At 60.1% G+C, this 13,429-nt stretch overlaps 1 protein-coding gene across 1 annotated transcript in view; it reads left to right on the forward strand.

The window, feature by feature from the left end:
* Positions 1-13,429, forward strand: part of CACNA1I (calcium voltage-gated channel subunit alpha1 I) — a 62,675-nt gene that overhangs the window by 26,108 nt on the left and 23,138 nt on the right. Inside the window, exons 5-8 of the mRNA XM_040986137.1 lie at positions 6,459-6,618; positions 8,670-8,985; positions 9,097-9,189; positions 11,657-11,969. Coding sequence (XP_040842071.1) covers positions 6,459-6,618; positions 8,670-8,985; positions 9,097-9,189; positions 11,657-11,969 — 882 coding nt within the window. The remainder of the gene's footprint in view (positions 1-6,458; positions 6,619-8,669; positions 8,986-9,096; positions 9,190-11,656; positions 11,970-13,429) is intronic.

A 13,429-nucleotide genomic window follows, 5' to 3' on the forward strand; every position in this document is an offset into this window, starting at 1 on the left:
AGTGGTCTGAGCCGGCCGTGTCTGGACAGTGCTCTGAGTGCTCCTGTTCCTGAGAGGAGCAGGTACGTTTGGGCAGAGCAGGGCCCTTGACTGCAGGGGCGTCTGGGTGATGTCCAGGTTGCACGTTCCAGGGGCAGTCTTTCATGCCTGGGCATGCACACATGGGAGGAGCTTGAGGCCTGGCTAGCTATCGCAGTCAGCTGTGGCTCCCACCGCTCATCCTCCCTGTCCCCTGACCACACTGTCCCCCAGCATCCTTCTAGGACCTTCAGCGTAGCTCTGGGACCCTCAAGCCAGGAGCTGAGAAGTTGAGACCTCCCAGGTGGTCAGAAGGAACCCAAGCTCTTGAACTGTTACTATTGCCTCCGGAGGTCTGCACAGCAGGAAGTTGGAGCTGGAGTGGAGCCTAGTTCCTGTGATGTGGAACACGGGGGTCTTAGCTTCTAGGCTAAATACGCTTGTCTCCAGAGTATCCCCAAGTCCTGCCCTCCACCCTTGGCACTGTCTGCCCCAGTCTCTTTCAGCAGCGGCATGTAGCTTTTAGTTCGACCACTAGATGGCAAGCTGGAGACCAGGCAAAATGGAGTTGTGGGTTATTAATGACCAAGTGGTACTGTGGGGTGGTTGCCTGCAATTGTCAACCTAAGGGTGAGCTTTTGGTGTAGTGGCTATGACGGTACCTGTGACACCTCCATCTCATGTTGGAGTGCCTGGGTTGGAGCCCTGGCTCTGCTTCCCATTCCAGCTTCCTGCTGATGTGTACCCCGGGAGGCAGCGGGTAACAACTCAAGTACTTGGGTTCTTGCTTCCCATGTAAATAGGATTCCACATAAGACTTGGATTGAGTTTCTAGGTACTGGCTTTGACCTGGCCCAGCCCTATGGTTGTGGGCATTTTTGGGAGTGAGCCGACAGTTCCACAATTTTTGTCTTGTCCAAAATAAAAATAAACAGAAGGATTTTTGCAGTGAGGGCTGCAGAGGCAGAGCGCCATCATCCTAGAAGATGCAGGTGAAGCCTGGAGAGTGTGACCCTCGCTCTGCCCTGTGACTGTACCCCTAAGATGTCCCGGGGTCTTGGCTTCCTGATGAGGGCTGGCTTCCATAGGAGTCTCAGCTCTTTCCAGCCCAGGCAGAGGGCTCTTCACAGCTGGGCAAGGCTTGGATGGGAATGGGAGCGGTGGGGCAGGGGGTGGCCTGCACTGCCTTGCAGACCCAGGGCAGCTTTCTTGCTGCTGTGTCACCCATCCTGGGATTTTGCCTCCTCCCTGAACCGGCTAATCCCAGGCCTGATTCCGCCCACTCCTCACTCCAGCCACAGCAATGTTTTCCTGGGCCCATGTTTCCACAAAAACTAGGGCAGCCCTGCGTTGGGGAGGGCAGGAGGCTGACCCCGGTCTGGGCTCACTATCCCTGGTCCAATAGTACCCTTTCTTCTGGCAGGGGCCTCAGGCTGGGCCTGGGCAATGACCACGCAAGGGGCAGGACACATGGACAGAAACACCTGCTGCCAGCCTGCACTGGAGCTGGCCAGTCAGAACATGGTATAAGTTCTGGGGGTCTGCTCACCACCCAGGGGACCAGGGCCTGGGTTCTTCCATTCTTAAAGGGGTCAATGGTATGAAAGGTACCAACTCCCCGGCTGTGGAAAGGACGTGATGGTGTCCTGTAATGGCTTCAGACTGGCAGGGACTGCTGGGCAGGACCAACGGAGTGACAAGATGGGGTCTAGGCAGGGACCAGTGTGGCCGAGAGGCTGAGGTGCTGGGGGGTGGGGGGAGGAGGCGTTCACACCTTGAATGATGACAGGCGGGAACTGTGGCAAGCCGGTCCCCGAGCCCTGGTGATGCCTGTTTCAATATATGCGAACTGAGGCAGAGAGGGCTTCAGGAACCTGCAGCTGCCTGGAGCCCAGCTAGGATTTGAACCTTCAATTATGCCAGCCATCTCCCCAGCGCCTGATCCTTCCAGTGTTGCAGGACCCCAGCCACCCACCTGTCCCCACGGCCCTTGCCCACCTCTGGACCTAGGAGAGGATTCCTGTGGTGATGATGCCTCACGGCCCTTCAGGCCCTGTCCCCACTCGTGCTTTGTCTGTCACTGACCTTTGAACGCCTCTCGCAGCAAGGGAGGGGGCAGTGGTTGCTCGCATGGTGCTGACTTAGCATCTGGCAGGCTGAGGGGCATGAGCCAGGGCAGTGGACAGGGTGGGACAGTGGTTTGTGTAGCTGAGGCACCTGCTGACACCCCGGGCTGTAGTCCGTTGCTGCCAAGATGCATGCCCAACTAGGGTCATGGTCACAGCAGCCGCGCACAACACAGGAGGGTGCTGGAAGGCCCTCAAGAGACATTTGTTGAGTGAGATCTTGGCGTTGCCATGGAGACCTGGCATTTCCTCTGGGAACATGGGGTTTGAGGGGCAGCCAGGGTAAGGACGGGGGGAGGATGTCCACCCCTCCCAGGGAGGAGCCATGGAGAAGCCTGACTCCCCAGGGAGTGGTCTTCTCCACAGAGGTGGCATGGGAGGACATGTGGTGAGGCCTGGGGCTGGCAGAGGAGGCAGCCCCCACCCCACGAGGCAGGCTCTAAGCTCTGTTGCACAATCAAAAGGGAGTGATTCTAGGACTGGCCACCAGACTGAGTGCCACTTGAACTGCCCATTCATACAGTCATTCATTCAAAAGATCAGTCACTGCTGGGCTGCTGAGCCGGGGTGGGGTGACACGGTTCCCACGCACCCCTCCTGGCAGGGTGAGGCACACACATTCACCCAGAGCAGGGAGCAGGGGCACGGGTAGGCAGCAACATAGGCGATGGTGGCGGCAGGATGTTGGCAGGAGGGGGTGTTTGGGCCACAGTGGGTTGGGGGCACCTTCAATGAGATGGATGCCTGGTCAGTTCCCAGGGTATAACCCTGGGCAGCTTTGGGGTATGACCCAAGGCCTCCCCTGGGCTGCGGGAGGTACTCAGGCCTGTGTCTGTCCACGGGCCACTCCCTGGCTGGGTTGGGGCCAGCAGCTGTGACCGTGGCAGCCGGGCCGTCTGCTGCCTGGCCGGCCTCCCTGGCACCCGCTGCGGTCCTGATTAGTTGGCACTGATGGTGGCAGGAGCAGCAGACGGCCTCTCCCAGCCACCCAGTGCCCTCCACTGACCTGGCCAGCCCAGAGCACACACAGGGAGCTCCGGGGGCCAGGCCGCAGCCACCCGCCTCGCCCTTGCTTCCCCTCCTGGCCGCCAGCTGTGCCCCTGGCAGAAGCTGGCACGTGCTCGGCCATTTCTACTTGAGTGGCCTGTAGTGTGGCTGTGCTAATTTGAGCTGACAGCTCCTGTCTGCAGTGGACACCCCGAACCTCACTGGGAGAGGCTGGCTGCGGGGCAGCCCCCTCCTAGGTGCTCCTAGAGGTGCTCCTGCCTGGCTGCAACCTGGTTCACTTGGAGCAGACGAGCACCTGCTGGGCAGCTCCAGCTGTGAGCCCCAACCACTGGCCCTGGCAACCTATCCCCCCTCCAGCTCCTGGATCCCAAATGACTGATGCCTCACACATGGTACTCCCATGCCTGGCCCCTGGCCTCTGAGCCCAGACTGCGAGGACTGGTGACTGCACACGGTGGAATCAGGCCCCCCTCCACCACCAGTCCCATGGCTACCCCATGGTTCTGGTCAGAGGTGAGGGTACAGGCAGAGAGTCAGACGTCGGTCCAAGATCTATGCCTCATGGTCGCACCACGATGGGGGTTATCCTGGTTGTGCTGGGGACCCCGGGGTTCTTTCCCTGTTCTTGACTGGGGGAGTGGGGTCTGCTGCCTACTAGTGCCCACCTGGAGACCCCAAAAACTGCACTGAGAGAGCAGCAGGGCAGCCTGTCCTTAGAAGAGGGGTGGGGTGAGATTGAGGGAAGACAGCCTGCAGGAGGAGGACTTGGCTGGACAATGTATGGGGGAAATGGTGACCTAAGGTCCTTGTGCTCCTGCGTATTCTCCGTACCCCCGACCCTCCGCCTACCCGGCCTCGGCGATTCTCTGCCTGCTTGCTTAGCCACCCCCGGTCACTCCTATCTCTGCCCATTTTTGTCACTCCTGTCCATCTCTTCTCCCTGCCACCACCTTGGGCATCCCATACGCATGCCCAGACTCAGGGGGCCAGCATAGTGTTACATGCCCCTGGGGACCAGGCGGTCTGCTGGAATGTAGGCATTGAAGAAGGATTAGCTGGCTCTTCCCTGGCTTCCTGTCGAGGCCATGAGCTCATCCTGCAGCCCTAATTAGCTCCTTAAGCCCCGACTTTGGCCTTGGGCTTCCTCGGCTGCAGGGAGAGCGGTGAGGGGAACTGCGCCCAGCAGGGCAGATGGAGACTGCAGGGGTGGGGATGGGGCTGCCCACAAGTGTCCAGGCTGTTGGGAGGACAGTGTTGTGGGGAGTGATAAAATATATTATATATTATATATATATATATATGAAAGGCAGAGTTACACAGAAGTCTTCCATCTACTGCCTTTGGCTGCAGCAATCAGAGCTGGGATGGTCGGAAACTGGGAACCCCTTCTGGGTCTCCCACATGTGTGAAGGGGCCCAGACACGTGGACAACCTGCTATACCATAGGCCTGCCCCAGGCACAATGGGACAGGCTCCCTGCATGGCTGCCCTTCCTGGCCTGTGCCCATGCTGGGCCCCCTGCCTGGCCTGTGATGGGCATCTGTTTGATGAATGAATGCATGACAAGACCTCAGAGAGGCCTGCAGCTGACCAGGTTCGGTTGGGTGCACTAGCCAAGGGCTCCTCCCTGTCAGGTGAGGGGAGGTGGGACCCCCAGCTCCCACCTTGGTTGTATGTTGGTGGTGGAGGGGGGCAGTGTTTCAGGGAGTCCATTGCCTTTCCTAGGAGGCGACCTAGTTTCTCAGGGGAGGAGGAGGACGGGGTGGACATTAATTATTGATTGGCAGTCACTGCACAGAGTCCATGGTGCAAATACCAGATATATAGCAATCCTCATTAATAACCCACTCAGTGTCACCGCTGGGATGAACACGCCTCTGGCTGGGACCAGTGTCCCTTGCCATCAGCCCCCCAGTGTCAGGTGTGCTGGGTTCTGGGGACCCTGAGGTGACTCAGACATGGCGAGCAAACAGCAGGTGTCCGTGTGGGTGAACGGAAGCCTGGCTGTGAGTGGGATGCCTGCTAGGCCACCTCCCCGCTACGAGGTTTGTGGGCTGCCAGGAGCCTGCTGGTGATGCGCCTCCATTTCTATGGTAGAGGATAGAGTCATGGCTGGCACGTGCCCTCTCTATGGCCCTGGCCTTCACTGTCCATGCAGAGGTCCTCCTTTGAGGCAGCTGGTGTCCTCCCAGGACAAGATGGCCGCTGCGTCTCCAGCCTCCTGCCCCAACCACGCCTTTTGTGCTGATGGAGTGCCTCTTTCAGCCAGGGCTGATTCTCATAGGTCCTGGTGGGTGTCACATGCCCATTCAGGACCAATCACTGGAACGGGGGGGAGGGCGTATGCTGGATGAGCCTGGGTCATGTGAGCTCCGTGAGACTTTGTCCAAGGACGCAAGATGCAGAGGTGCCCATAGACGGGGTCTCGCTGTCACATGGGTTCTCAGCTTGGGGTGCCAGGGAAGGAGGGAGAGTTGGAGAGAGTAGCCAAGGCTACTCCAGGGGGTAACCACTACCAGCCTTGGGAGAGGCAGTCTGGTCTCAAAGTTGGGGTCCGTGACCCGGCCGTGAACCCGCCAACCGGCCAGCCCCGGTGTCCTCTGTGTGTGGGGTTTTCTGAACCTTGGTGCAGTCTCCCTTGAGCCGGGGCCCTGGTGGGTGACTACTGTCATCGTGGGTCCTTTTGAGGAAAGCTTTGGAGAAAGCTCAAGACTGCGGGTCCCTCCCTGCCCACCGGCCCATAGTCCGTCCTCCCATCACCTTGCCTGGGACCCCAGGATCCACCTCCAGCCCCCACTGCCTCCCAGCTGTGGGCCTCTTCTCTCTGAGGGTGGCCCAGGGGCTCTGCCTGGCTCCCTCAGGCAGTGGGGGCGGGGCTGCCTGGTACTGCTGTGTCCTGGCACAGTCGTGGGCAACTTGGAACTGCCCTGGTGATTAGGGCGTTCAGGACCGCCTTGTCGGGCACCTCCTGGGGCACCCTGTGTGAGTGCCGGGTGAGACATGAGCCAGGGACAGCATGCCTGTGGTGGCAAAGGGACCGCTCTTGGCGTCTGGTTTAAATATTTTATTGTATTAGAAAGGCAAATGGGGACATCCAGAGATCTTCCATGCTCTGGTTCCCTTCCCCAAATGCTGGAGCCAGGACTTTCCAGGGTGTGTATCCACGGGAAGTAAAGGGGAAGGTCCAGGCAGACCTGAGGGAGAGGGTCCTGGGGCAACCCCAGGCAGGCAGGCAGAAGGCAGCCTGGAGCCTGTGCCAGCGTCCTCCCCTCCTCTCCTCCCTGGGACCTCCCCCCGTCCCCGCAGGCATGCGCATCCTGGTGAACCTGCTCCTGGACACGCTGCCCATGCTGGGCAACGTCCTGCTGCTGTGCTTCTTCGTCTTCTTCATCTTCGGCATCATAGGCGTGCAGCTGTGGGCGGGGCTGCTGCGGAACCGCTGCTTCCTGGAGGAGAACTTCACCATGTGAGTGCGCAGGCCCTCGGGGCTCCTGGCAGGGGTGGGGGCAGACACCAGGCTGGGGAACCCTGGCTGGGTTAGGAACCCCTGTGCTGTGGCAACCCCTTCCCCACCCCCAGAAGAGATGGGGCCTGAGGGAGGAATAGGGGGTGGCTCCCATTTTCCTGGCTTCCAGGCCTGAGTTCTCAATGTCAGGGTTCAGGACACACACCCTGGGTGCTCCATCCTATGTGGCTGTTTCCTATGGGGTGTGTGTGTGGGGGGGCCTTGTTATCTGGACTCAGATCCTGAAGCTGTCCCTACCCTGCCCCACGACTTTGCTCCTCTGAGTAGTGTCAGTACTGGGCAGAGTGCCCGCGTCCTGGAGCCGGATATCAGCCCCGCCTCAGATCCGGCTTCCTGCTAGCACCACGCAGGGTGGAAGACAACAGCTCCAGGATGTGGGTCCTTGCCACCCAGCCGGGAGACTCGGATGGAGTTCCGGGTCCCTGGTTTGGACTTGTCCCTGCTCTGGCACTTGGGGAGTGAACCCGTGGATGAACATCTGCCTCTCTCCTCTGTTTTTCAAAGAGAGAAGGGAAGCAGTGGAGTTTCTTTGGTGTGAATAGCAGCTCTTAGCTGTAATGAAGTCCATTTTATGGATGATGTCACAGCATTACTGTTTGTGTCCAGCGAAGGAAGCCTCTACCCAACCCAAGATCGTGACAGGTTCCCCAGTGTGGTGTGTATTTATAAGGTCTCATGTAGGTCTCTGTTGCATCCGGAATAATTCGGTGCACTTGGGTCAAGGTTCATTTCTTAATTTTATCTGGATGTGTAGTTAGCTCAGAACTGGCGTCGTTGCTGGAGGCAGGTGGGCAGGTGTGGCTAGGCTGTGTGCAGTGGCCTGGCCCATCCAGGAGCTGGAAACTCAGTCTGTGTGAGAAGCACACCCACTGAAGGCATCACTGTTGTTCCCTCCTTGGTGGAAGCTGGTATAGGGAGCAGGCTTTTTCATGTGGGTCTTGCCTGCCAGGTCAGCCCTACCTCAGATGTGTATGTTGTAACTGTCCAGACTGGCCCTCTGAGATGGCATTGAGTGATCTGCCAGAGGCAAGCACCTGTTGCCCCATCCTTCCCTGCACAGCGTGATGGGTGTTCAGTGACCTCAGAGCCGAGGCTTTGTCCCTGTGCTCTGACTGTCCCACATGCCTCTCTCTGCTGTGACAGTGCCTCAGTGCACTAATAATTGCACTTGTGGAGTGGCCGGTTCTCATTAATCTTCCTGGGAACACTTGACTTATTTCTTTTGCTGCTCCACTAGCTAGCTCCGAGAGCCTTCTGGAGGGAGCCCTGGGCAGACACTGCCTGGGATCTGATTGGGGCTAAGGCATCTAATGCCCTCTGGCCAGGCGGGGAGGGGCCTGTAAACCTTGTCCTGCAGGGGAAGAAGCCCAGGTTCACATGGGGCATGTTACCAGCCCAGGATGTGGCAGACCCTTCCCTGTCTGCTGGCTCTCTCCACTGCAGCACTTGCAGGTGGTGGCAAGAGGAGAGAGATCTTCCATCTGCCAGTTCACTCCCCGGATAGTCCTAACTGCCAGGGCTGAGCCAGGTTGATGCCAGGAGCCTGGGATTCCATCCGGGTCTCCCACATGGGTGCAGAGGCCCAAACACTTGGGCCATCCTCTGATACTTTCCTAAGTGCGTTAGCAGGGAGCTGGATTGGAAATAGAACAGCCGGGACTTGAACCAGTGCCCATGTGGGATGCCAGCACTGCAGGAGGCAGCTTTACCTGCCGTGTCCCCAGGGCAGATGCCAGGCTCATTTGCTGGCCAGCAGCTTCTTCTTGCTGACCAGTGTGTAGGGCCCAGGGAGGTCACATTGTCCCACCTCCCTCTGTCCCAAAAGTGGCTTAAGGAAGCCGGGGGCAGGTATCGAGGTGACCGAGTGGCCATCAGGGTTTTTTGCACAGAGGCGTGGAGGCTGTGACAGGTCCTACAGGGCCTCTCCTTTCTGAGCTTTGTGGCAGTGACCCCATCCCTCCCGCTCTGTCACCTGCCCTCACGGCGGACAGCCAGGGAGACGTGGCCCTGCCCCCGTACTACCAGCCAGAGGAGGACGATGAGATGCCCTTCATCTGCTCCCTGTCGGGCGACAACGGCATCATGGGCTGCCACGAGATCCCCCCGCTCAAGGAGCAGGGCCGTGAGTGCTGCTTGTCCAAGGACGACGTCTATGAGTTCGGGGCTGGGCACCAGGACCTCAATGCCAGTGGCCTCTGCGTTAACTGGAACCGCTACTACAACGTGTGTCGCACTGGAAGTGCCAACCCCCACAAGGGTGCCATCAACTTTGACAACATTGGTTACGCCTGGATCGTCATCTTCCAGGTGAGGCCATGCTGGGCGGGGGCGGTCCTTGGTGCCCCAAGGGCAGCTCTCGAGCACTGGCTGGACTGAGCCAGGCCACCTGCCTCCCTCATGGCCCCTGTGTGGCTTCAGGTGATCACGCTGGAAGGCTGGGTGGAGATCATGTACTATGTGATGGACGCACACTCCTTCTACAACTTCATCTACTTCATCCTGCTCATCATAGTAAGTGTTGGGCAGCCGGGGCTCCGGGGCCAGCGGTCCCAGGCAGGGGAGGCCCTTGAGTGTCCCCAGGGAGCCCTCTGAGTCCCCTGGGGGCCCTCTGAGTGTCCCCAGGGAGTCTGTCAGTGCCATCAGCGCCAGGTGGGAGCCAGCGGGAGGGGCTGCTTTGAAGCTCAGCCAAGCAATGATGGGAGAGGCAGCTGGTCAGGGGCCAGAAGCCTGCGTCATGTCCCACTGCCTTCACTTCTCACCTCTGGCTGATCAAGGTTGCTTGGCTTGCCTCACACCCCCGGAGCCCATTCCTTGCACCACCTCAGCTGGAGGGTGCAGTTCCAAGATGGCAGCTTGTTAAGCCACTTGCCCATCCCTCCGTCCATTCAGCAGTGTTCTGGGACAGCATGAGGCTCTGACACAGGGGCCCAAGGCTGCTTCCGGAGCTGGGTTAGGAGACAGGACGTAAGCCCTGGTGGTGACCTGGAGGGACTCCCCACCTTGTAAGCAGCTAGAATGGAGGCAGGGGCTTTTATCAGCCACACTGGCCTCGCCACCCCCTGCCTAGTCCTTCTAGATCCAGCTCCCGCACTTTGTTGTGTCTCACTGCAGCATTAGCCACAGCTCATCTCCCCGGAAGGTAGTTCCTTCCTGGCAGCTTGGCCAATCATGCTGTCTGCTGCTGCAAAGCTCAACTCTCTGGCCTCCTGGCTGGGGGAGAGACCTTGACTCAGGGCTCAGGATGAGCCAGCAGGTACCTGAGACACACCTGCTGTTGGCTTGGTTCTTGTGCCTTCCTGGGCCTGCAAGGAGACACCCAGGTGGAAGGAGGGATCCCGGCTGTGTCTGGCCTTGCCATCTGTCCTTCTGGTGCTCATTGGGACATTGGAAATGTCTGCCCCGTGCCAGACCCAGAGCTGAGTACTGGGAAGGGAGTAGCGAGTGGCCACCCCACTAGTATCCCTGAGTTGCCCCCTGGGCTTGTGGGAAAGGTGGTTGGCAACAGATGGCTGAGCTCAGCCCTGGTCCAGCATGGAGGAGGGGGTACCAGCACTGAGCCTGGAGGGTCCTGGGGGTTCAGCAGAGGAGAGCCCTGTAGGGGCATTTGAACCCAGTGTGAGTCCTGCAGTGGGGTGCATATGCCACTTGGGACACTAGAAGAACCCTTACTTCCCTAGGGGCTCCGTCAGCTGCTCCTGCCGACTCTGGAGCCGCTGACTCCCAGCATGGCCCCGGGCACGTCCTCAGCTCCCCCCAGCGTGTGGGGAAACGGGGACAGGACAGCTCCAAGGACAGGCTCTGAGTCGTGGGGTGCCTTTCCGGGAGGAGCAGCACAGTGCACCTGCAGCCATTGCTGGCTCCCTGGTGCTCTGTTCCAGGACACATGGTACTCGTGGGAAGCCCAGGGCACTGCTCCAGGAGCTGGGAGGCCCCCAAGGAGCAGGGCCTGACTCACCCTCCCAACTCCGGCTGCACCCTGAACCCCAGAAGAGGGCAGGACCTGGCCTTGGCCACACGGCCTGGGACATACACTCTTCTGCAAACCTAGTCCAGGTGCTGCTTCTGACGAGGCAAATCGTGAGCTTGTTTTGCCCAAGCGTCCATCTTACAGATGGGGAGGTAGAGGTGCAGAGCGGGCAGGGCCTGCTTGGGTCGCCCAGGCAGCAGCAAGGAAGGCAGGGCCGGTCATGAGCTGAATGGGCGAGTGCCCAGAGGACAGCGGCGGCCTAGCCCTCTGCTCCTCTGTCGGCCACACCTCGACCTGGGCCGAGCTGCCCTGAGGGCGACCCAGACCAGGAAGAGCAGGCGGCATCTTCTCAACAGAGAGGCAGGGATTTTCCCAGAGTCCTCTGGGACAGGAAGTCCCTCACAGGGGTCCTACCTGCCAGGATCCCCGACCATGCTGAGTGGGAGAGGAGGGAAAGATGAAGAGACTGGGTGGGGTGGCGGGGGTAAGGCTGTGAGTGCAAGAACCTGCTGGCTGGCAGCTTGGAAGGGAAGCTTCTCTTGTCGGCTGGAACCAGGAGGCTGATTAGGGTCCCCCTGGCCATAGGGGGTGCCCTCCATGGGCTGGGGCTCGGTTGCTGGCCTCGGTGCTAAAGCCTCCAGGTCTGTGAGTGGAGCAAGGTTTAGAGCTGCCTGGGCCATTGCCTTTCTCGGGCGAGGCCTCAGCGATCTTCTCTGTCCCCATCCGTGTCTGTGCCTCTCTGTGTCTCTGGGCCTCGCCCACTCCCCTGCACCCCTTTTGTGTCTCCTGTGCCCTGTTTCTGTCCTCTCTGAGCCTGGCCCCTCTCTCTCGTATCTCTGTCCTTGCCTCCCTGTCCCCCGGCTGGGCCTTGTTGTCTGTCCCCTGGTTTGTCCTCCGGTGTGTCCTTGGCTCTGTCTCTTCGTTCCCTCCTCTGTGTGCCTCTATCCCCCCCGTGGCTCCGTCTCCCACCTCTGTGTCCCCGTCCCTGTCCTCTCCTCCCATTGGTTACAGGTGGGCTCCTTCTTCATGATCAACCTGTGCCTCGTTGTCATAGCGACCCAGTTCTCGGAGACCAAGCAGCGGGAGCACCGGCTGATGCTGGAGCAGCGGCAACGCTACCTGTCGTCCAGCACCGTAGCCAGCTACGCCGAGCCGGGCGACTGCTACGAGGAGATCTTCCAGTACGTCTGTCACATCTTGCGCAAGGCCAAGCGCCGGGCCCTGGGCCTCTACCAGGCCCTGCAGAGCCGGCGGCAGGCCCCAGGCACGGGAGGACCGACCCCTGCCAAGCCCGAGCCCCCAGCCAAGGAGCCCCGGCACTGCAGTAAGTGGCCACGCTGCATGGGAGCTCGCGGGTGTGCTGTGACACTCTTGGTCTTTCTTTACGATCCCCCCGCCCAGGGGGCTCTAGTCCCCAGTCGTTTCTGGCCTTTGCTTTTCCCTGTCGTGTGCCCAGACGTGCCCTGAGGTTAAAGAAATTCAGCCCTGGCCCTCGAGGGACTCCTTCGCACCCCTGTAGGAACCACACTTGGAAGGAAGGGGCCACCTGCCCATAGTCTCCTGAGACATCACGCCCTGCCCGGGTTTGCTGCTGTCGTCCACAGTACCACTGAGGCACAAGGTTGGGTTCCTGGTGCGTGGTGGCCCCTGGCCTGCCCCTGCGAGGGCGTGGCATGCTGGACGCACCTGCTGCCTTCGCAGCCCACCTCCAGCCTGGCTGTTTCTGCGGGCTTGGTTGTTAGGCTCTCCTGAGCATTCGTCAGCTCCTCTGCTGCAGGAAGCAGCGTGTGAGGTTTTGTTCCCATTTTCTGGATGGGAACACTAAAGCGTCCCAGGAGGGGAGGGAGTCACCGAAGGCGGCACGGCGTGTGGGAGACAGGACTCAGCGCCCTGGGCTGTCCTGGCCTACAGCACCTGCCTCCTGCTCTTAATGCACGGCTCCCATGGGAGGAGGGGCCCTGCCCTCAGGCCTGGCCTCTTCCGCCCAGGTGATAAAGGGAAGCGACTGGCAGGCGCTGGGCCGCCCGAGCCGTCTCCCACTCCCGAGCTGGCCTTGGCACTCAGGGCAGCCCGCTAGATCCTTGGGAGTCCTTCCCACCAGGCCCAGCCCTGGAAAACCCGCCTCTCCCAGCTTCCCTGGCTGTGAGCCACCCTCTGTCCAGGGCATGTGGTCTGTAGGGAGCTGGGGAGGGGTGTCCACATCAAGGGGCTTCCTGGGGTCTCTTAGAGGGAGGTGGTGGGGCTGTACCCCTGGCCTCCAGGTCCCCTGCCATCCCCATGTCCTGTTGGGGGCAGGCACAGTGAGGCTGGGCTGAAAGGGGCTTGGACCTCTCCCATGGGGGCTGAGGTGGGGTGCCCTTCCCCCACTGCACGAGTCCGTGGGCTTTCTCAGGGGGTGGAAGAGGGCATGAAGGGTTTCTCTTTCCAGATAAGAAAGTGTTTGCTGGCACAAGTAAAGTGGGTTAGTTCTAGGGAAACTCAGGGGAACATAGCTGGGAGGAGTCCTGGTGTACCCCTCGGGGACCACAGAGCCCAAGTGTAAGACCTGCCCAGGTGTCGTTAAAGACCCCTGTGTCTGTGCCACCCAGGACAAGAAGGTCTTTACCCCTGCCCCGCCCTCCAGCCAATCCTGGACTCCCCGCCCCTGGCCCAGGTCCCTAGGCCTCCTCCCTGCCCTGCCCGACAAGCCCCTCACACAGGCAGGAGAGTAGGATCAGGTGGCCATCTTGATTTCCCCAGAGGGGCATTCACTCTGCACACTGCCTACCAGCCCCAGGATCCATG

The sequence above is a fragment of the Ochotona curzoniae genome, unplaced genomic scaffold (assembly GCF_017591425.1).
Source record: "Ochotona curzoniae isolate NIBS_2020 unplaced genomic scaffold, NIBS_Ocur_1.0 contig_1014, whole genome shotgun sequence".
Lineage (NCBI taxonomy): Eukaryota > Metazoa > Chordata > Mammalia > Lagomorpha > Ochotonidae > Ochotona > Ochotona curzoniae.